At 53.8% G+C, this 22,761-nt stretch overlaps 3 protein-coding genes and 1 pseudogene across 4 annotated transcripts; 1 reads left to right on the forward strand and 3 right to left on the reverse strand.

The window, feature by feature from the left end:
- Window positions 1-870: 870 nt before the first annotated feature.
- On the reverse strand, window positions 871-5,103 carry LOC309677811 (ubinuclein-1-like; the record flags this gene model as incomplete). The annotated part of the gene is made up of 4 exons (XM_082490708.1): window positions 5,010-5,103; window positions 3,730-3,836; window positions 2,135-2,576; window positions 871-996 (listed from the first exon to the last, which is right to left on the reverse strand). Exons 1-4 carry the CDS (start codon window positions 5,097-5,099, stop codon window positions 871-873), a joined length of 765 nt encoding a protein of 254 aa, XP_082346834.1. The 5' UTR covers window positions 5,100-5,103.
- A 213-nt stretch (window positions 5,104-5,316) lies between these two features.
- Window positions 5,317-7,500, reverse strand: LOC309677812 (ubinuclein-1-like; the record flags this gene model as incomplete). Its single annotated transcript, XM_082490709.1, has 5 exons — window positions 5,317-5,427; window positions 5,554-5,688; window positions 5,978-6,073; window positions 6,290-6,376; window positions 7,261-7,500. The coding sequence occupies 5 exons, from the start codon at window positions 7,498-7,500 to the stop codon at window positions 5,317-5,319; spliced, it is 669 nt and encodes a 222-aa protein (XP_082346835.1).
- A 2,407-nt stretch (window positions 7,501-9,907) lies between these two features.
- On the reverse strand, window positions 9,908-12,595 carry LOC309677558 (nucleoside diphosphate kinase 3-like). Its single transcript, XM_082490379.1, has 5 exons — window positions 12,532-12,595; window positions 12,217-12,347; window positions 11,463-11,564; window positions 11,062-11,174; window positions 9,908-10,122 (listed from the first exon to the last, which is right to left on the reverse strand). The coding sequence occupies exons 1-5, from the start codon at window positions 12,575-12,577 to the stop codon at window positions 10,005-10,007; spliced, it is 510 nt and encodes a 169-aa protein (XP_082346505.1). The 5' UTR covers window positions 12,578-12,595; the 3' UTR covers window positions 9,908-10,004.
- A 170-nt stretch (window positions 12,596-12,765) lies between these two features.
- Window positions 12,766-21,938, forward strand: LOC309677813 (putative crossover junction endonuclease EME2; annotated as a pseudogene). Its single transcript has 6 exons — window positions 12,766-13,029; window positions 18,135-18,259; window positions 18,325-18,442; window positions 18,946-19,061; window positions 20,114-20,301; window positions 21,612-21,938. The product of its transcript is annotated as a putative crossover junction endonuclease EME2 (transcript).
- The last annotated feature ends 823 nt before the right edge of the window (window positions 21,939-22,761 follow it).

A 22,761-nucleotide genomic window follows, 5' to 3' on the forward strand; every position in this document is an offset into this window, starting at 1 on the left:
AGCTTAAACCGCCTCCACCGACCTACGCTCTCATTTAGCTGCCTGCATTATTCCAGCAAGGGAGACTGGGAAACACACAAACAGCGAGTGCAGAGGAACTGAAGCAAGACAGAGTTCGCGTGGCAGCACCTGGCTGCTTTTTGCCTATTACAACCAGGAGAGCAAATGCCTTTTCCTTGATCACTAAGAAGGAATCCTGCATGCATGGAACCAGCTCAGGCGTGCTTTGGTGTTGGTGTTACCCAAGCAGGAAAAAGGAAATCCAGAAGGACAGATACAGGAAGAAGGAAAAAACTGGAAGGAAACCATAGCAAAAGAGACACACGCAACAGATACTGACCTGGAAACAGACCCGCCAGGCACACCAAAGCAAGGACAGCTATAAAAACAGGCTGAGCGCTCACACAAGAATTACTTTGGGCAGGAGTACAAGCGAGTGCACAGCCAGGCCACCCATGGCCTTCTACCCTCTTCCTCCCTGCCTGCCCGACACTCATACAGTGCCGAGTTCATGCCCTTCCTGCCCGCCTTTCCTCCCCCAGACTTGTCCCAGGAGTCGTTAGCCTTCTCTTCAGCCTCTCCAATACCTCTTCCCAACGTCAGTGCCTCTACACAGCTCCACAAAACACCAACATTTCAGCCAGCTCTGCCCCTTTTTGCTCTGACACTCTTGCTGTGGAGCTCTGCTCCTCCCCTCAGCCTCAGCCGCCTTTTTACCTCCCCTTTGGAAGCAACGCGGGGTTTACCTCTTGGGGTTTATGCAGCACGCGCTCAAGCCACCCCCACTACAACGGGTACTACTGCAGCGTAACAAATGCCACCTGTAACCCTGAAGCACGGTGTCGAGCAGCAAGCGTAACCTCCCCGTCCTTACCCAGCTATTGGAAACTTGGACTTGTTTTCCTTGGTGTTAGAATCATCTTCCTCCTTCTTCTTCTTATTCTTCTTCTTCTTCTTCTTTTTCTGTTCTTCACCTCCATCCATTAACTTCCATGTCTGGAGAGGGTAAAATCCAAGTCAGAATCAAAGCATCTCCTGTTTGCGGAATTTCACCTGCAGCCCCAGAGACACTTTGGGCCTTCTCCCAACACCTGCAGAACAGCTCCTTCCCCACTGCACACAGTAACCCAAACCCACACAGCCGTCACCACAGTTCTGGCACACACCATCTCCAACAATTCACAGCACACCCAGCTTTTACACGAGAGACGGTCCCATCAATGAAGGTGAAGGGATGACAAGTGCTCCTGTCCTTCCCCTTTCAGCCGCATTGCTTCGGCATTAGGAAAACACGGCAGAACACACACCACCGCAGAGGGCTAAGTACACGCTTTACGACTTAAGTGCCAAGCTTACAAACAACACTGGTCGCAGAAACAAGACATCTCAGCACTTGGCGACAGGCTGACGGCGACAGCCCTCACACCACAGAAGCCCCACAGCGAGCCTGAAAGCGCGCGTCTCTGACGTGCCAGGAGAGGGATCCCTGACCAGCACCCAGTGCTCTCCCGCTTCTCCAGAGCAGCGCGTCCCAAAGCGCATCACAACATTCTGCAGAAGATGGGGCAGTACCACAGCACTCCACCTGCACGACGAGCTACTGCTGAAAAGATGAGGGATCACCCTCCTACAAAGTAATAGGTTCCACGCCCTAAACGGTACCCCAACTCTGAGATGTTAAAGAGAGGTAAAGAACCCAAATGCCCAGGGATGCAACTCCAGTGCGGGACATGCCAAATAGCACCCATGCCTCAAGGAAGGCAGCTGCCAGCGTATGACATGGGAAACAGTTCTAACAAATCCTCAGGCCCCATCTACATGGCTTTTCACGCCTTCTCATGTTGTACAACATGTAATGCTTTCCAGATGCACCCACTTATTTCACACACACAACACTGCACGCCACTTCACAGATGCTCTCCTGACCATCACAGCACATTACAACGATCAAGGTGGAATTCCTCCTTCAGCCTCATTAGTCCATATCTTAACTTCATTCTTCTCAAATTGACTTTGGAAATTACCTCTTGCATCACGTCCACACAGGTGCGATACCGACTGTTACATTCAGGCGATACCAAGGCCGAGGACTTGGACACTACCTGACATCCGGGCACTCAAAAAAGCGACTTACCTGAGCCAGTTCTTGGATGCTGTTCTCCAAAGGGGCTGGAATGCCTTCGGGGAGGGATAGTGGTTGCTTCAAATCCTCCTCCAAGCTCATCCTCCCAAAAGCATCGCTCAGTTCGTCCACATCAGGAAAGGGACCCGCTTCTGGGGATTCACCCAGCAGACGCCCCTGTTCCAGGTCAGTTAAAGAGCCCATGGCTGTCACTGCCTGAAGTGGGTCGTTGTCACTGGCATGGCCAAAGAGCGAGAGCAAAGGCTCAGCGACCGCCTCCGCCTCCCTCGGGGATGCAGGTTCTGTCACTGACAGACTCTCCACTTTCTGCTCTTCATCTTTTTTCTTCTGAGCATCCTTCTCCTTCTGAAACTTCTTCAGCATCTCCTTCACACTAAGAGCTCCAGAGTATTTCTTCTTCTTCTTCTCCTTACTTGCATTTAACGCCGTAAAGCTGTGAACAAAGTAAAATAAGGAAAGGGAACTGAAGCGAATGCAAGATGAAGGGCAAGAGAGGGGGATACCTTCACCCCAGTTCACTTCAGCCACCTGCACCAGTCCCCTGGAAACTCTCAGCCCCCCTTAACCAGTTAAACCAGGTAAAATAGCCTACGGCCTATTAAGGTCTCAGTGTCCCGCTGCTCGTTCAGCTGGGAGAACAGACGGCTGTCCTTCCTCACTGCAGAGAGACGACGGAACTTAAACCGCCTCCACCAACCTACACTCTCATTTAGCTACCTGCATTATTCCAGCAAGGGAGACTGGGAAACACACAAACAGCGAGTGCAGAGGAACTGAAGCAAGACAGAGTTCGCGTGGCAGCACCCGGCTGCTTTTTGCCTATTACAACCAGGAGAGCAAATGCCTTTTCCTTGATCACTAAGAAGGAATCCTGCATGCATGGAACCAGCTCAGGCGTGCTTTGGTGTTGGTGTTACCCAAGCAGGAAAAAGGAAATCCAGAAGGACAGATACAGGAAGAAGGAAAAAACTGGAAGGAAACCATAGCAAAAGAGACACACGCAACAGATACTGACCTGGAAACAGACCCGCCAGGCACACCAAAGCAAGGACAGACCAAGAGCACAAGCAGACCCACAACAAGAAGAATAACCACTCGGGTTTACAGACCAAAAGGAGAGAAGCTATAAAAACAGGCTGAGCGCTCACACAAGAATTACTTTGGGCAGGAGTACAAGAAATTTCACAGCCAGGCCACCCATGGCCTTCTACCCTCTTCCACCCTGCCTGCCCGACACTCGTACAGCGCCGAGTTCATGCCCTTCCTGCCCGCCTTTCCTCCCCCAGACTTGTCCCAGGAGTCGTTAGCCTTCTCTTCAGCCTCTTCAATACCTCTTCCCAACGTCAGTGCCTCTACACAGCTCCACAAAACACCAACATTTCAGCCAGCTCTGCCCCTCTCTGCTCCTCCCCTCAGCCGCCTTTTTACCTCCCCCTTTGGAAGCAACGTGGGGTTTACCTCTTGGGGTTTATGCAGCACGCGCTCAAGCCACCCCCACTGCAACGGGTACTACTGCAGCATAACAAATACCATCTGTAACCCTGGAGCATGGTGTCGAGCAGCAAACGTTCCCTCCCCGTCCTTACCCAGGTGTCCAAAACTTGGACTTCTTGGATTTCTTTTCCTTGTTGTTAGAATCATCTTCCTTCTTCTTCTTTTTCAGTTTTTCACCTCCATCCTCCAACTTCCGCTTCTGCAAATGGTAATACCGAAGTCAGAATCAAAGCGTCTTCTTATCACAAAAATGAACCTGTAGCCCCAGAGACACTTTGGGCCCTCTCCCAACAACTGCAGAAAAGCTTCCTCCCCACTGCACGCTGTAACACAAACCCCATACAGCCATCACCACGGTTCTGGTACACACCATCTCCAACAATTCACAGCACACCCAGCTTTTACACGAGAGACGGTCCCATCAATGAAGGTGAAGGGATGACAAGTGCTCCTGTCCTTCCCCTTTCAGCCGCATCGCTTCGGCATTAGGAAAACACGGCAGAACACACACCACCGCAGAGGGCTAAGTACACGCTTTATGACTTAAATGCCAAGCTTACAAACAACACTGGTCGCAGAAACAAGACATCTCAGCACTTGGCGACAGGCTGATGGCGACAGCCCTCACACCACAGAAGCCCCACAGCGAGCCTGAAAGCGCACATCTCTGACGTGCCAGGAGAGGGATCCCTGACCAGCACCCAGTGCTCTCCCGCTTCTCCAGAGCAGCGCGTCCCAAAGCGCCTCACAACATTCTGCAGAAGATGGGGCAGTCCCACAGCACTCCACCTGCACGACGAGCTACTGCTGAAAAGACAGGGGATCACCCTCCTACAAAGTAATAGGTTCCACGCCCTAAACGGTACCCCAACTCTGAGATGTTAAAGAGAGGTAAAGAACCCAAATGCCCAGGGATGCAGCTCCAGTGCGGGACATGCCAAAGAGCACCCATGCCTCAAGGAAGGCAGCTGCCAGCGTATGACATGGGAAACAGTTCTAACAAATCCTCAGGCCCCATCTACACAGCTTTTCACGCCTTCTCACGATGTACAACACATAATGCTTTCCAGATGCACCCACTTATTTCACACACACACAACACTGCACGCCACTTCACACATGCTCTCCTGACCATCACAGCACATTACAACGATCAAGGTGGAATTCCTCCTTCAGCCTCATTAGTCCATATCTTAACTTCATTCTTCTCAAATTGACTTAGGAAATTACCTCTTGCATCACGTCCACAATTTGCCAAGTGAGGCAGAGGAGACACCATGAGAGCTGCGATACCGACTGTTACATTCAGGCGATACCAAGGCCGAGGACTTGGACACTACCTGACATCCAGGCACTCAAAAAAGCGACTTACCTGGGCCAGTTCTTGGATGCCGTTCTCCAAAGGGGCTGGAATGCCTTCGGGGAGGGATGGCAGTTGCTTCAAATCCTGCTCCAAGCCCATCCGAAGAGCATCTCTCCCATTCTCCGTATCAGGAAAGGGACCCCCTTCTGGGGATTCACCCAAGAGCCGCCACAGATGCAGGTCAGTTAATGAGCCCATGGCCTCAAGTGGGTCGTTATCACTGGCATGGCCAAAGAGTGAGAGCAAAGGGTCAGCCACCACCTCCGCCTCCCTCGGGGCTGCAAGGTGTCGAGCAGCAAGCGTTACCTCCCCGTCCTTACCTAGCTATCGGAAACTTGGACGTCTTTTCCTTGTCGTAAGAATCATCTGCCTTCTTCTTCTTCTTCTTCTTTTTCACTTTTTCACCTCCATCCAGTGACTTCCATGTCTGCAGGGGGTAAAATCCAAGTCAGAATCAAACTCACAAATCTCTACTTCGAATACTGACACACTTCATGCAGCAAACCCTCCCAGCTCCAGCAGGGGAAATTATCGAGAAAGCCGGCTTCCTCACCTTGGGAGAGTTCTTCTTCTTCTCTTTAACATAGTCATCTTCAGATTCAGACGCTTGCCGGAATTGCAGTGTTCCTGAGTTGATGTAAAACCCTCCATACTTCGTAGTAAGAGAAGCCGGAACAAGCTCATCGTACTGGAAGTAACAGAGAACAATCTCTTGGCACGGTGAGCTTTCTTACCTTATTCTGTAGCTGAGCGGCTTGGCAAATGGGGTGGCACTCGTGCTCCCTCAAGAGCAGGGCATCTGAGGGGCTGCCGACTCGCCTGCTGACATTCGCCCGCCATGCGGTTGCCCCAGGAGCTCTCGTTCCCCAGCCCCAGCACGCTCCTGGCTCACACCCACTTCGGGTTCTCCCCAGGTGCCAGCTCAGCCCTCCAGGCAGCTGCCTTCAACCACTCTCACCCCCTGCCCCAGAACTCACCGCTTCAGAATTATCAATGAAGGAGTCAGATTCGTCGTATCCATACCCCATATCAATCAAGTCCTGAATACGGTCCTTCCTATGTCTGTTGCCACCCTGAGCAATAAAAGATTGACAGTGAGTTCACCTTTCTTTTCCAGTTACCACAGGGATGGCCCTGGTGCAGGACACAACGTTGGCTGCAGTACAGAAAAGAGAACGGGATCTTTTTTGCTCCTAGCAGCAGCAGAACCAAACCAGTCTTAAGTGGTTGACAGCTGTGCAGCATTGCCCATTCCAAGGGATAACACAATAAAAAGAAGAAAAACATACATGTTTTTCTCCAAACGTTCTAGCAAAAGCCTCCGCTTCTTTCCTTTCCTTTTCACCATCATTAAAGGCATCAGCAGGGTCTTTATTCTGTAGAAATAAGAGAGACAAAAACTTCAGTATCGATCCTGTCACACTGCCACCAAAAACTCATGCATTAAACCCATCAGGACTACAACATCCAGGCAGAAGCTCAGACACTTTAAGCTTTAGTACAGTATTCTGAGAGTGCCTCCAGGCTTTGGGTGCTTTCTCGGCTAGTTCTGTACCTGTCTGCTTCTCCCAACTCTCAAAACAACACCAAAAGAAAGCAGCATGAACCATGAACTGACTGCTAAGCACAACGGTAAAAATGAGGGGAATTCAATCAACTTTCTTTTCATAGAAAAACAACCATAATACAAAGTTTAGATGTCACAGAAGTCTGCGTGCCGTTGTATCCTCAGAAATGCCTTTCAACAGGCAAACACAAGCGTCAGGCAACACCTGGAAGCACCGTGTCCACCACGCAAGCAGTGATGTCAAGCACTCAGGTGGAAATAGTCACGTGCAGGAGAGCAGCGTCCCCAAAAAGATACAGCCACATACCGCAGAAGCATCCCTCCTTTTGAGGCTCTTTGGAAAAGAGAAGCTCACAGCTGCTAGCAAGCCAGGTACCAGAAATCACTTTAGATCGAGCAGTTCAGAACCAAACGAGCATTACCTCCCACACTCTGCCACCAACACATCGCCTTTCTGACGTGAAATTCCAGCCAAGGCAAAGGGGTGTGACAGTGTGGCCTGACAACGACAACCCCTGCCTGGATGTCAGTTCTCCCGCCTGCAGAACACCTCGCCACCCTCCTTCCACCTCTCGACACCTCACAGCTAAAACACAGCCACCTTGCAACACAGCCTTAAAACAGCAATACCAAAAAAGCCTTTGAAATCTTCAGAGACAACGCAAGTTCCTTTCAGGCCACCAGAACACTTACCTTGTCATCTGAAGAACCACCTGTTACGCTCCCTTGACAACTCTCCAGAAGATCTGGGTAGAAAAATTCTGGACAATGTTTGTTATCTGGCTTGAAGAGAGTGACTGCGATTCGAACAGTTTTTGCAGCTGGTTTGGAGTCCTGGGGCTGCTCTCCATCATCTCCCCAAGAACTTCTGAAGGAACTGCTGCTCGGTGGACCGTGGAGGGTGGTGAACGAAACCCTGTGGGGCTCAGTCATGGCTATGGCCAAGCCTTAGCAGTCTGCCCCAGCGGCAGGTATGGATTTCACCAGCTGGTTAACCGAGGACATTGATAGTAGAACAAGTGGCTTGATTCTGAAGTTTTCGTGGGAAATAACAAAGGTTCATGCTACTAGCGCTCGCTGCAATCACTAAAGAGAAAGAAAGAAGTCAATCCTCGAACCAGAATTCCCTCCAACGTTGGCAGCCCCCCACGCTTTCATTTCTGCCCGCCCCCAGGTCTCTGTCTTCACCCCGCACCACTGTCAAGAAAAGCAAACCACTCCATCAGACTTGCTGGGACACAGCCCAGCAGCCCTGAGCAGAAACGCTGGGCTCTCCCTGTCTATAGAAGAGCCACCCAGTCCCCCACACCCGGGGGGGGGCTGAGGGGGAGCGGGTCACAGGGCTGAGGGGGGGGACCGGGGCCCTGGTGCTGAGGAGAGACCGAGCCGGACGCGCTGAGGGGGAGTGGGCTGCGGGGCTGAGGGGGGACCGGGGCCCTGGTGCTGAGGAGAGACCGAGCCGGACGCGCTGAGGGGGAGTGGGCTGCGGGGCTGAGGGGGGACCGAGGTCCCGGTGCCGCGGCAGGAGCGCGGGCCGGGCGGGGGCCGGGCCGGGCCGGGCCGGACCGCCCCGCACTCACCGCCGCCGACGACAACGACGACGACTGACTGACTGACTGACTGAGGGGCCGCTGCCCTCGCGCCGAAGCTGGGCGATGTCACAAAGGCGCGCGCCCTGCGCCACAGGACGCCGACCCGGACCCACGTGACGAGGGCGGACCTATCGCCGCTGCCCTTCTCCGCCGCCCTCACACTTGCGGCGGGCCTCGCGCAGCGCCGGGGGACAAGAGGGCGGCGGCGCGGCGGGCTTGGCCGCGTCTCCCTCAGCACACCATAAAGCCACCCAGGTGTCAGCCACCCCCCTGCCCTCCTGGTCCCTGGGGAAAACAACCAGTGGCAGAGATGGTGGTATGGCAGAGTTTATTGTTTAAAAAAGCAACTGGATGATTTATGAGGACAAACAATCCGTCACGTATTTAGAGCTGTAAACAGCCGCCTGGAGAAGGTTCTGAAGGCAGGAGGAGCTCTGGCTGCAGCAGTGGGGCAGCTGAAGAAAGCCCCGTCACCAGAGGGAGAGCCTCCGTCCCCTCGGCACTCATCCCTGTGTCACTGCTCAGCCCCACCACCCTCAGGGCCAGCCCAGAAAGAACTGCCCTTCAGCCCCAGCAGCTACGAACCTGGGGATCCAGAGAGAGACCAGCTTTTAGGGCAAAACGCCTCGTCCTACACTAGGAAAGCCCTGGGGGGCCTTGTTCCCTGGGTTTCACTATGCCCCGTTCCACAGCAGGGTGCAACCTCGCTCTCCCTGCCCTTACGCTCTAGCAAGGCTGCGCAGGGAGCTCAGGCACAACACAGTTTGGAGGAGTTTGATGTTCCAGGCGGAGAGCTTACAGCAGGTTCACGGTGGTGTCCAACTGTTCCAGAAACCCTCCCAGCAGGGAAGCTCCAACCTCAGACAAGGAAGATCTCAGGACCTCCCAGAGCTCAATCAATGCCAGGACTCCACAGCCTGCACTGTGCACGACAGAGGACTAAGTAGCCCTCCTGGCCCTTCCCGAGACCCAAATCTACACAAATCCGTCCCCACCTCGCTCTCCCCCTTCGATTCTTGTGGTCTGCACAGGGCTGCTGTGTCAGTTGACACGGAGCGAGACCAACCATGCTGGGTCAGGCCAGGGGCCATGCAGCCAGCACCAGAGACCCACAGAGAACCAGAGCAGACCCGCAGACGCCGCTTCCCTGCTGCCAGCACCCAGAGCCAGAGAAACCTGTGCGTTTAACAGCATTTGGTGAACTGTCCTTCTGTGGACTCGCTAATCACTTTTGAAGTCGGGTGAACTTGTACCAGCCCTGGCACACAGTACTCCCAGCAAAGCAGAGCGAGCACTTTGTTCTGTCCTTCATTCTTTATCTTGGAATAAGCTCTTACCCCACGGGGAAACTTTCCCCCTTATCCCATAGCAGCATAATTCTTTAAAAGCCTTTGGTGAAAAACCTTACAGAAATGCAGGTAAATTATATCAACCGCATCATCTTGTAGTGACCAGAGCGCTCGTCCCAGTGGCGAGGAGCACATGTTCTCCTGTGCCAGGCAGGTCTGAGAACACGCAGGAACGGGCACAGAGCCCAGTTTTCACTTCAATAAATCACCTTGAGCTACTTGGGATTTAAGACGCCGCAGCAAACAGAGCAACAATACCAACTACTTACTATAGCAGAGAGATAAAAAGAAAGAAACAGCTACTGTTGCAGGGAGCTGAACCACAGAGTTACGTAGAGACCAGCTCCCAGGACCCCTCCACCCCCCCCCAGAACAAAAACCCCCACAGCACACGACGCCGCAGCAGGATCCAGAGTCAGCCAAAGCGGCTGCAATGAAACGGACGGAAACGTCCCGTGCCCAGTCAGGAAGACGTACTTCCCTCGGGCTGCTCTTCTCACGCGTAGATCCAGTGTTCAGCCGTGTCCTCCCAGCAAGTCAGCTCCTCCGGGCGGAACCAGAGGGAGATCTCCTGCCGGGCACTCTCAACCGAGTCGCTGCCATGGATCACATTCCTGCAGGGAAGAACGGGATCAGCTGGCACTAAGCAGAGAAAGGTGGGAGAAGAAAGCTGCACTTTGGAAACTTTCACCTTGACCAGTTCAATTAAACCGACTGAGCCAGTGAGTTCCTACAATATTCTTTCCCACCCTACAGCCTCACTCCTTCCAGCTCAGGGGCTGTTCATGGTTACACTGAACATGGCTTAGGTCATGGACATGCAGGAGCTGCCAGTTCCCAGCACTCCTACGATGAGGAACATTTGTTTGCTACCAGAAGAGCTACAAGTGGCTGTTTACCTGGGGCTTGCCTTGGTTTTATGTTAATAATTCAAGTTTTGCCTCCAGAGTCCCCCCTTCCTTCTGTCAAAGTAGGTCCATTGAAGCAGGTTGGTATCAGACACCACGGAACAGAAACCTAATCCAGGAGGGTTTGATAAAAGCTGCGTCTACCACAAGCCAAGCTGCAGCTACCTGAGGTCACAGCTGGTGGATCTTCACCGGTGAAGAGCCCCAGCGCGTGTATAGCTCCCACTTGGCTTTTGTTACAGACTCAGATGCATGGTGGAGCTACAGCAGCTCTCCAGGTGCCCTGCTCCCCCAGGAAAGGGCTGAGAGGGCTCTCTTCCTCTTCACAGCCTGACAGTCCTGATTCCCCAGAGCAAAAGACAAGCAAACCCCACCTGCTTTCAACAGAGAAGGCCTCAGGAGGTAGGAAAGACACGAAGCCAGGCTCTTCCCTTCTGGCAAAGCCAGCTCTAGGAGGCAGAGGTCAGCACCTCCTGCCGGGGCTGCTCTGCAAGCTGTCAGAGGGAGGCAGTTCTGATCTGAGCACAGAAGGGAGAAGCTCTGCTCTGCAGACGTAGACTCCTGTGGGTCCGGCAGGCCTTGCCCAGGAATGCCTGGACAGGATGCAGAGAAATACTCGAGGGAACAAAAAGCCAAAGCTCTCACTTGCTGACTTCAACGCAGAAGTCTCCTCGGATGGTGCCAGGCCTGGATTCGGCTGGGTCAGTCTCCCCAATCATTGTGCGCACTGTCTTGACCACATCCAGGCCCTGCCAGACCTACATGACAGCAAAACAAGAATCAGCTTCCACAACTCCCCCATGAGGTCCTATTGTCCTCTAAATTCCCCACCTGATCCACCCGGGTGAGAGACAGGAAAGGGTCTCTCTGTAAATAGTCTTCAAAAGTTGATTTTGGAAAATAAGCAGAATTGTCTGTGATTGATTTACCACACAAAACATCCCTGCAGTTCAGTACAGGCCCTCTAAAGCACCACAAGCCAATGCCTCTTATACTTTGCACTTACTTTCTGTTCCTGGGTTCAGGAGAACCTGACCAGCACTCACCATGGCCACCACAGGCCCAGAGCTCATGTATTTCACCAGCCGGCTGTAGAAGGGACGGTCACGAAGGGCGATGTAGTGCTCTTTCAGCAGGTCCTCCGAGGCCTGAGCACAAAGAGCACAAAGCTTAGTCTGCTGCGAGCAGGGGGGTGCGATTTGAGCAAGGTCTACACCTGAGAGATGGAGTTAAAGCTGGAGAGTGCCTGTTACAATTAAGCTCCCACGCAGATACTCGCTTCCAGGAGTGAAACAGCTTTACTTTGCTGAGGCCTGAGCATCATGGAGAGAGGACCAACCTCTCCAACTCCAGGGCTGATGGGCGCAGGCTGGCAGCTCTGGAAAACGGGCTATTAACTTCTCTGGGCTTTGTTGCCCAAGCAGAAGGGCAGCGCTTCAGCCCCAGAGGGCTCCAGGAGCATGTCTTTATAGAGGCCTCCACGGAGGGGAGAAGTTTCTAGGTGTGAGGAGCAACACCAGCGAGTTTACAACAGCCATGTAGGAGAGCCCTGGAGCATGGACGCAGCGAAGCGCTGCCACGTTCCCCGCAGCAGGAATCGCCCCTCCAGAAGCAGTTTAGGCACCTGGGTGCCCACACCTCTGCGAGCTGGAAGGATTTGCAGCCCGAATGACGACAGCAGGCTGTACAAGCCGGGAGGCGGGCAGGAATCCCCCCCGGCGTGCACCAGCAGAGCCGGGGCCTCGCTCCAGCCTGTGCCCCTCGGTACCAGGGGACCCCCCTCCCCTCCGCCCCGCTCACCTGCAGGAGCTTCAGCCCCACCAGCTGCAGGCCCTTCCTCTCGAACCGCCGGATGATCTCCCCGACCAGGTGCCGCTGGACCCCGTCCGGTTTGATGGCCACGAAGGTGCGCTCGCTGGCCCCGCTGAAGGCTGCAAGGAGAAGGCAGAGGAGTGAGGTGGGGAGGTGTGTGTGGAGGGAGGCCAACCCGGGCCCCTCAGCCGTGGGGGCACAGGGGGAGGTCGGGGGACAGAGAGGGAACGGGGGCCCGGCCTGGGGGCAGCGGGGGCCCGGCCCGGGGGGCAGAGGGGGAGCGGGGTCCGGCCCGGCCCGTACCGCTCTGGAAGAGGCCGGCGAAGAGGCCCAGCACCAGGCAGATCATGGCGGCGCCGTTCTCAAAGGGGCCGCACTCCCGCCCCCCTCGGAACGATCGTGCCGGGACGCGGGGAGCCGGCGGGGCCGTTTAGAGGGAGGCGCTGCCTCCGTTCCCATGGCAACAAGCGGGGCCTGACGCCTCCCGCCCGCCGGGCCCCGGGCCCCGTCTTCCAGCCTGAGTCCCGCGGCCGCGCTATGGCGGCGGCGACCGGCTCCCCTCCCGCGGCGTGCCCGGGCGGCCGGCCGAGGCGGCGGAGAGCCCCTGGGGAGGCCGAACCCGCTGAGGCGGCCCCCGGAGGGAGGGAGGGAGGGGGGGGGAACACCCACCCGGGGCCTGCCCGGTCCCCTCTGAGCCCGGGCCGCTCCCGGGCCGTCGGCCTGGCGCCCACACAGCCCTCTGGGCGTTTATTAGGCTTTTTTGGCTTCGTTGTCTCTGTCGTTGCTGTCGTGACTGCTGTGGTGGGCCGCTGCTGTGATGTCCACCTCGTTCCTGAGCATCATGGAGAGAGGTCTGTGTGAGCCGACACAGGAACAACTGCAAAACCACGGATGAAATGCAAAAAGTAAGTTTATTCTTGGTACATCGCGAGCCAGGAGATGCCCAAATCAGCAGGCGGGAACTCGGGCACTGCAGAGCTCCGTCATTGCCAGGGAGAGTCCTTGTTAGCGAGAGTCTCCCACTCTGGAGCCATTCCAAACCCGCCTGGACGTGTCCTGTGCCACTGCTGGAGGTGCCCCTGCTCTGGCGGGGGGTGGCACTGGGGGAGTTCCAGAGGGCCCTTCCAACCCTGACCAGTCTGGGATTCTGAGAGAGAGCGTCCGAACCCGCTGTTCTCGACGGTACATCAGGGGTCCAAGCAGGCGTAGTTGTCCACTGCGCTTTGATCTTCTCCACCAGCAGGGCAGGAATCTCAGGTGTGTTCGATAAAGTGGCTCCGAGTCCACCACAGCCTGTGTTATCAAAGCGCGGATGTTCTGCTTGTCAAGCACATAAGACTAAACAACGATTAGTGTGATATATGTGTTTTCCAGCACCCCAGCTGCAAGTCACTTGAGTGGCTTTGCAATCCTCCTCGCCGATCTTCCGTTACTTTCCCATGAGGACCAACCCCTCCAGCTCTGGGGCTGGCAGGCCCAGGCTGGCACCTCTGGAAAACGGTCTTTTTAACTTCTCTGGGCCTTGTTGCTGAAGCAGAAGGGCAGCGCTTCATCCCCAGAGGGCTCCGGGAGCCTGTCTTTATAGAGCCCATGTTTCTGATTTAGTTGTGGGGCAGCGAGCTCCTGGCTGTTAATTCACTCACATCCTTGAGGGTCGACATGAAGAGATAAGAAGACCTGTAGTCCCGATCTCCACTGCCTGCATGGGTCGGCAGTGTTACCTGCTGTCTGGAACTCGCTTCTTGGTTCAGCTCCAAGATAAGCCTCTGGAAATACCAGCGCTTGAAATACATTGTGCAGGTGCCTCACAGAGGGCTGGGTCTGCTTCCAGAGCTGCTCTGCCTGGTCAGGGAGGACCTTCAGGGCATCAGGACCCATAGGCAGAGCTTCACTGGCAGAAAATGAGGTGGCTTATTCTGTGGCACTGGCCGCCAGTGTGTCCTGGGGATCCTGGCTCTTTACCAGCACATGCAAGTGCTTCTGCTGATCCCCTGACACATCTGACCGCCCAGAGCGTGTTTCTGATCACCTGTCCTGGGGGGAGCGGGGCTGCCGGCCCGTTCCTCACCCTGCAGCTTGCCTGGGCAGCCCCGCGTTGCTGGGTGGGTTTCCCTGGCAGGGGCAGAGTGGCTGGTGTGACAAGTGTGACAAGTGTGATGCTGCATCCTAGTCCCCAGTGGCTTGAATCCGAGCTGCAGCTCATCACCGCGCACATGCAATTAGAGCCGTAAGCATTATACCTGGAATCGTTCTGTTCATTAGCATCTGTCATACACCACTTTTTGCTAATTACATTATCCTTATGGTAAGAGTTCACTCCACTGCTAATTGCTAGCAGCAAGATTTGTTTAACTAAACATGTTTTTTTAAGAATACGTGGTTTGTATCCTTAAATGTTCCGTTTAGCAAGGCTTTTGACACTGTCTCCCATGACATCCTCATTAGGAAGCTGAGGAAGTATGGGCTAGATGAGGTGACAGTGAGGTGGATTGAGAGTTGGCTGCGGGACAGGACTCAGAGGGTTGTGATCAGCGGCACAGAGTCTAGTTGGAGGCCTGTAACCAGTGGTGTCCCCCAGGGGTCAATACTTGGTCCTATTTTGTTTAATATATTCATTAATGACCTGGATGAGGGGACAGAGTGTATCCTCAGCAAGTTTGCTGATGATACCAAACTGGGTGGGGTGGCTGACACCCCAGAGGGCTGTGCTGCCATCCAGCGTGACCTGGACAGGCTGGAGAGCTGGGCAGAGAAGAACCTAATGAGGTTCAACAAAACCAAGTGCAAGGTCCTGCACCTGGGGAGGAAGAATGCTAGGCACCAGTACAGGTTAGGGGCTGACCTGCTGGGAAGTAGCTCAGAGGAGAAGGATCTGGGGGTTGTGGTAGACAGTAAATTATCCATGGCCCAGCAATGTGCCCTTGTCGCCAAAAAGGCCAATGGAATCCTGGGCTGCATAGGGAAGAGTGTGGCCAGTAGGTCGAGGGAGGTCATTCTCCCCCTCTACTCGGCACTGGTGAGGCCACAACTGGAATACTGTGTCCAGTTTTGGGCTCCCCAGTTCAAGAGGGACAGGGAACTGCTGGAGCGAGTCCAGCGAAGGGCAACTAAGATGATTAAGGGCTTGGAGCACCTCCCTTATGAGGAAAGGCTGAGAGAGATGGGACTCTTTAGCCTGGAGAAGAGAAGGCTGAGGGGAGACCTTATTATGGCATACAAGTATCTAAAGGGTGGGTTGAAGGAGGATGGAGCCAGGCTCTTTTCAGTGGTTCCCAGTGACAGGACGAGGGGCAATGGGCACAAGTTAGAACACAGGAAGTTCCGTTCAAATACACGGAAACAGTTCTTTACGGTGAGGGTGACAGAGCACTGGAACAGGCTGCCCAGGGAGGTTGTGGAGTCCCCTTCCCTGGAGATTTTCAAGACCCGCCTGGATGCAGTCCTGAGTAATGTGCTCTGGGCAATCCTGCTTTAGCAGGGGAGTTGGACTAGATGATCTCTAGAGGTCCCTTCCAACTCTGATAATTCTGTGATTCTGTTTAGAGACTTGTTGGTCTGCTCGCTCTCCTCCATGCAGATCTTGGGCAGGTTCTGTTGGTTCTCTGGATGGCAGGGATCCAGCTGCTTTATCCAACACGGTTTTGAGTAACTTATTACCACGTTTGCACCAATAAAATAATTAGGGGTTGTATTTTGGGGGCTCATAGCATGGCTTTACCCAAGGAAGATTGTCCCTATTTGCGCTAACACAGCCCTGTTGTTGTGCTTATTATTCTGCCAGTAGAAAAGTCTTTGTGGGATAAATACTGTTGTGTTGTGGAATTTGGTGTGAAGTCGTGGGTAGAGCTGGTGCGCGGGAGGTGGTGGAGGTCCCTGAAATGTATTTTTACAGCCTTTCTCTGGGTGAGCGATCCTGTTTGAGCTGGGTCAGCCTGGTGAAGCGGGCGGGTGGAACGCACAGCCCGCCAAGAGAAAATGCCGTGTGATTTTTCACTTTAAAAACTCCACTGCGGTGATTATATCAGCACCCACCGAGTCTGCAGAGTTTCTCCCTGTCCCTGGGTTTCACGTTCCCCTCTGCCCTGGTGCTAAGCAGTTTAGTTCTTGCTCATCTCTTTCTTCTGCCCTCGTTCCTGCCGAGGTCTGAACCCTGCTCCTGCCTTCCCAGCTCTCCTCTCCACCCCTGGTCTCACTGCGCCAGCCAGAGGCTTTTCCCCTCCTCTTCCCCGGTGCCGGCAGAGGGAGCGCAGGCAGCGCTGCCTGCTCCACGCCTGCAGCACCCAGCCCTGCACCCTAAGGTCCCTCCTGCCCCGGGGAGCAGCTTGGGGCTGGGCCGGGCAGTCCCATTGGCAAAGCTCCCTCGTAAAACAAGGTGTTGATATTTTTAACGTGGACAAGTAGCGTGTTCTTAACCCTCCCCTTGCATTCTCAGAAATAGTTGTGCTATTTTGTTGAAACATCTCACATAAATTCAGTCTACAGCAGGTATCTGTCAAAGAAAACAGTCCAAACATGTGGTTTGAGGTTACAGACAGCTGGAAGGAAAGTGCCTGATGGATGGTGTCGACTCACGGTAGCTACAGTTGACAGTGAGTGCAGAGCCACTGATAAAGAGCGCGTTCTCGGTGGCCTCCCTGGTGACATCCACCTGGGATGCCACTCCGCTCCCGCTGCTGGAGTAGCAGCGTGCACAGGAGTGATGGGAACAGGGCTGAAGTGAGCGTGGAAGGAGGTGTGCACGGGTGGTGGAAGCCAGCTTCCTAGCGACTAATTGTTCAGCCTGTTGGCTAATTTCAGTCTTTTACAGAGAGGGAGATTTCAAAAATAACTAAGTTTCTACAAATTTAATAAAATTAGATCTTGAGGGAATAGGCGAGCCGACACTGAAGTTTGCCTTTAATAACCTAGAATGTGCGAGCTGATTTTGAGAGTCATTGTGGCAAATTGCCTGTGCACTGTCCAGGTGCTTGGCTGGACTGAAGAAAGACCATTTTATAGGTGCCTGCAGAGATGGGCAACGATGAAGTTAATAACTCAGTTAGCGATCCACCCAGCAAGCGCACGCGCTGTGGGAAGGCAGACTTCCCACGCTTGCAGAATTCTCATTTTGCACTTGCATTTTTGTTGTCATTTATTAATGCTGATGAAATACCTCTTTTTCTCACCTCAGGATTGTTCTGGCCTTCTCCACAGGTCTCCTCAAAGATCCTGGCTCAGACACTTGGGTGAATGTTTTAAGCCCAGTGATTGCTTCTTGTAGCCCCTCACTGGGAACCTGAAAAGGCAGGCACCTTCTGGGACCGAACACACTTCCCATTTCAGTTTGGTTTTGGAAGGTTCTGTGTAAAATGGTATCTGCGTGGCTGAGGTAGGCTGTTCTCGTGCTCACCCCCACTACAGGAATTTCAGGCAGAGGCAGAACTCTTATTTCTGCTGTTGCTTAATAAAACATTGCAGATACTGTGGTCGTATAATAGACTACAGATAACGTAGGTGCAGATAACGTTGTCATCTAACAGTGTGCAGCGCAGGCAAAGTTATTTTGTGTCCTTTCGTCTTAGTTAGCAACTTCCACAGTTGTCAGTGCCTTCCTCACCAGGGTGTTTTTGCACCTTCAGTGATCTTCTGTTTTGGGGAGGAAGTTTATCTTTCAGTTCAGTCGTGGTGGTTCACCAGCGTAGTATTGATGTAGCCTTGCGAGTGTTAGAGCCAGAAGAAGCAGCGGGACACTGGCAGATGTGGCATGTGGTGCGTGCCCAAAGGCAATGCTCTCGGCTGCAGCCTGAGGCTGGCTCCTGCCTGTTCCCACCAGTGAGGTGCACCTTGGAAAGCCCCCCACTGTCCTGCCGGAGCTCTTTCGGAGAGGAGGGCTGCTACAGACTTGGGTGTGATTTGTCTTCCTTCAGAGTTTTGTCAATTCCCCGTCAGCGAGGCAGCCTGACCTCAACCAAGTGTTGTCTTTAGCTGGTCTGGAGGGCTCCTCCACCAAAACCTACAGCCTGGCCATCCTTGGGCTGGATGCCTGCAGGCGGTACGTTCCGGGCAAGCAGCGGTGCTGGGGAAGCTTATGGCGGGTGGAGATCAACATGTCTGCAGGGGGGACACGTTTGGGGCTGAGCTGCTGATGCTTGGTGCCAGCGTGGTGGCTGTGAATCACAAAGTCCATGTTCGAGGGGACCAGGACTTGGCTTTGGCAGTCTTGAGGGTGTACTTTGTGCGTGCATTTACAGCAGCCTCTGAGGTTCTCGCTCGGCTCTCTGCCTTGCAGAGCCTGTGTCCCACAAGCAGATCAGCAATGCTCTTTGTGATGCCACAGCAGTCACAAACTAGGTCAAATACCATCTAAACCCTTGCTTGATATCCCTTGAACTAAATTCCTGCCCTGCCTGAGTATGCCCCGGAGGGGGTTGTGACTCGATGGCTTACTGGGAGCTAAGAAGGATGAGCAGGCTTTACTGCGGCTCTGTGTAAACAGAGCTAATGCAGGCAGCCCAGCCTCCCTCCCCTTCCAGCCCCAGCCCAGCTTCACCTGCTGAGGGACGTGTCCTACCGTTGTGTTCTCCTTGCTGCTCTCGCTGGGTGCCTTTGGTGGCCGGGGCTGACACCAGCGCTACTGGCTGAGGATCGAGGAGGGTGATGGCCTCGGGCTCACAGCTGGCCCACCCAAGCCTGTCTTTGTCCCGTTGGTCGGTGTGTTACATGTTTCACCTCCTCCAGTCGCTGGTGGTGCTGCAGCTGTGGGGTAACATCGAAGTGCTGTTCCTAGACGCATGGCAGGAATTCGGCCAGCATGTCTCTGCGCTGACAAAGGCCATAGCAAAACACCCATACAAGTGAGTCATGTCACTGGACTTGGTCACATCCCAAGCCCAGAGCTTTGGGAATCCTGAGTGGAAGTTACAGGAACATCCTGGGAACAGGATCCATCCCCAGCAGCGCGGCCAGCAGGGCGAGGGAGGGGATTCTGCCCCTCTGTTCCACTCTGGGGAAACCCCACCTGGAGCACTGCGTCCAGCTCTGGAGTCCTCAGCACAAGAAAGGACATGGAGCTGTTGGAGTGGGGCCAGGGGAGGCCACGGAGATGCTGGGAGGGCTGGAGCCCCTCTGCTGGGAGGACAGGCTGGGAGAGTTGGGGGGGTTCAGCCTGGAGAAGAGAAGGCTCCGGGGAGACCTTAGAGCCCCTGTGAGTGCCTAAAGGGGCTCCAGGAGAGCTGGGGAGGGACTCCTGATCAGGGAGGGGAGTGATAGGACGAGGGGTAATGGTTTTAAACTGGAAGAGGGGAGATTTAGGTTAGATATTAGGAAGAAATTTTTCACTGTGAGGGTGGCGAGCCCCTGGCGCAGGTTGCCCAGAGCAGCTGTGGCTGCCCCATCCCTGAAGGTGTTCAAGGCCAGGTTGGATGGGGCTTGGAGCAACCTGGGCTGGTGGGAGGTGTCCCTGCCGAGGGCAGGATGGATGAACTGGATGATCTTTAAGGTTCCTTCCAACTTGAACCATTCTATGATTCTATTTATCTGTGGCTGCCAGCCTGTCCTTGATGCTGTCAGTGTAAGGGCCCGGACTAGATGCGTCTCAAGATCATTTTCAGTCTGTGCTGATGAAAATCCTCTGTTCTTATGGTGAATGTAGTGGTGATCCAGCACTAGGAAAGGAGCAAAAATGATGGCCTTAGGAAAACCTTTTCACCAAGGTGTTCTGGAGCTTTCCAGGGAAGGAAAGAAAATCATGAGGAAAAAAAAATATTAGTCCTGGGCAGAAAGAGGTTTTAGAAGGAAGCCCACTGCTTAACGCTAGGGGAAGGCTGCAGAATCTGGGGTCTGCAGGCCTGTGCTTAGTGCGCGCACTGGCCCCAGGTCTTGCTCTCAGCAGTCTGTCTTTCTGCAGGAGGCAGCTGGAGTCGCAGGAGTTGCCTTTCTGCGCTGCTGGGACCTGGGCCAGCGGGATGCAAGTGGAGAAGGACAGCACAGGGCTCTGGCAGGTGTGGAAGAGACAACTCCAGCAGTTTAACTGTCAGCCCTGCACCAGCAGCAGCTATAGCAGAAGCACATGCCTCCCCAAGCCTCCTGTTACAGGTAAGCCCTCAAACCCCTTTGTGTCCTGCGAAAAGCCTATAGGATGAAGGCATGGAGGGGTACCACCGTGCTTCCTCGCTTAAAGGTCTTTGTTGATGCAGCAAACAAGCCCTGAGTATGAAATCGGCTCTCCAGAGAGGCAAGGCTTGTCTCCAGATGGGTGTGTGACTTGAACCATAGCTTTTTGTTTCAGCAATAGTTACTGACCCTCCTTTTAGCCCTCCTGGGCCTCTCCCTGCCGTCTCGTCTCACAGGACCCCCTCAAAGCGTGTTTGCATTTTTACTTGGTGATACATTTGGTTGCCCACCCCAGCCAGTGCAGCTGAGGGTCTGTTGGATGCATCCCGTTGCGCTTGTCGGACGTGGTCCGTCTGTCAGCTTTGCTTGTTTTAGTTTGAAATGTGTGATGTCCCAGGTGGCTGCTGCTACAGTCTGGCAGCACTATGTCACCCTCAAGCAGAAAACCTGTGTCACCCCTACGACTGTGAGGGATGGCCAGGGGACACCTGAGCTCTCCTAGCGCTTGCTGTCACCAGTGGCATACCCTGTGCTTTCCTTGCTCTTCTGTTGTCTGACCCTTCAGGGAGCTGATGTAGCTCACTAAATGCTCCCTCTCCCCACTCCCCTTAGCTTTCTGCTGGTTCGTGAGTGTCGTGGTTTAGGCCAAATCGACTACTGGGCACATGGGGGACCCCAGATGGGACCAACAGATGCTCCCCCCTACCCCTCTTCAAAGAGAGAGGCAGAAGAGGGGAAAAGAGACTTAGGAGTTTAGAAGGAACTAAACTACTTTAATGAAATGTTAATAATAAAATTAAAAAGGAAATAAATATATACAAAACCGTCTCAAGCTCCCAAGATGACAGCAGCTGAGCCAATTCATGAAGACACATTTTTAACAGCAAGTGCTTGTTCTTCTGAGCATTAATCACAAACTCTTTCCATTAGATCAGGAACTGTGACAGAACTTTTTAAGAGTGTCACGTAGTCAATGCTCTGCTCTCGTTTGTCTTCCCCTGGAGCTTTGATCTGTGTCCCCAGCGTAGCTACTTCAGAAAAATTGGCTTTACGGCTCTCTCCTTGTATGCTGGAGGGGCAGCACACAACTCTGAGTGTGCGTGAGGTGTGTTTGCCAAGTCATTGATCTTGTTTCTTCTGGGTTTTTATCCCCAGATCCTGGTATGTTTAGATGAAGGCTCAGTCATGGATCCTTACTGTTAACGATGGGATGGAGCCTTGCAGGGGAGACTGGAGTCTTCTCTTAGAGCATCTCTGCTAACTGCTTGCTTCCTTCTTTTGTGTGCTCAAAGGCCTACGAAGAATGCAGCACTGAAGATGAAAAATGACTTTTGCTGAGTGACATCCCAGTGAAATCAGACGTCGGTGGGAAAGACCGCCACGTTGGGCCAGACTTATCCCGCCGCATCTCTCTCTTCGTGGTATCCACTGACCCCGACCTTGTCCTGGACCTGAGCACGCAGAGGCACCGTGGCCGTGTCGCTCAGCCTCCTTGTTTTATCTGCCAGGACTCAGCAGTGGCTGAGCTGCTGCTGGCACGGCAGCGTTGCTGGGAGCCCGGCTAGGGAAAAGCAGCTGATTCTGGTTGCAGAACAGAAACCTGTACATCAATAAATGTCCTGTTACAGATGCTTTCTTCAGCCTCTTGGCTCTCCTTTCCTCTTTTAGCTGCCCCAGCTTTCTATCCCTCTGGCTGGAAAGGTGACTGTCTCCTAAGAGAGCTGGGGAATGGTTCGAACAGGGGCTGGATGTGAAAGTGTTAACGAGCTGTCCCTGACCAGCACGGGATCGACTCCGATGCAGAGACAGCCGCTTGCCGAGGCTGTCCTGCACTGCCTTTCAGGCGAGTTGTTGAAGGAGCCATGTATTTTTTACAGCTTGTCCTGACTTTCAACATCCTGCTCCCCACTGGCTCTTTGGTGAGAATGGACCTGTTACTGTAGGTCCTGCTGGTGGCTCCCTGGGGCAGCTGGGTCCTATTGGAGTTACTTTGGGAAAACGCTTGCCAACTTTCAGAACCAGAACCACTGAACTTCCTCCCACAAATGGCAGCTCACTGGCTCAAAGCGATGCCAACTGGTGCTGTAGAAGCAGGAGGGCACCCTCTGAAGGAAAGTTCCTCTCTGCCAGGGGTTCTTCTGCCTCCTGCTAATCCTGGAATGAGTTCCTGGGGAGCAGCAATCCAGCAAGGCTGGGGTTTTTTTTCTGGCTGCAGCACCAATACAGAGGGATTGACAGAGAGCCCGTCCTACTTGATCAAGGTTCTCATGCAAAGCCCATCACCAGAGAAGCAAGAGCCACCTTCACATAAAGATTGGTGATGTGGAAAGGAAACGCATGGAGTCATGGGGATCAGCAGGGAATAAACACACGTGGTGCAAAAAGCTTTACCGGAGCCTTTGCAAGTCTGTAATAGGGACTGGGGAAAAGGCAGTGGTGGGA

Source organism: Vanellus vanellus (genome assembly GCF_965231255.1).
Source record: "Vanellus vanellus genome assembly, chromosome: 14".
Taxonomy (NCBI): Eukaryota; Metazoa; Chordata; class Aves; order Charadriiformes; family Charadriidae; genus Vanellus; species Vanellus vanellus.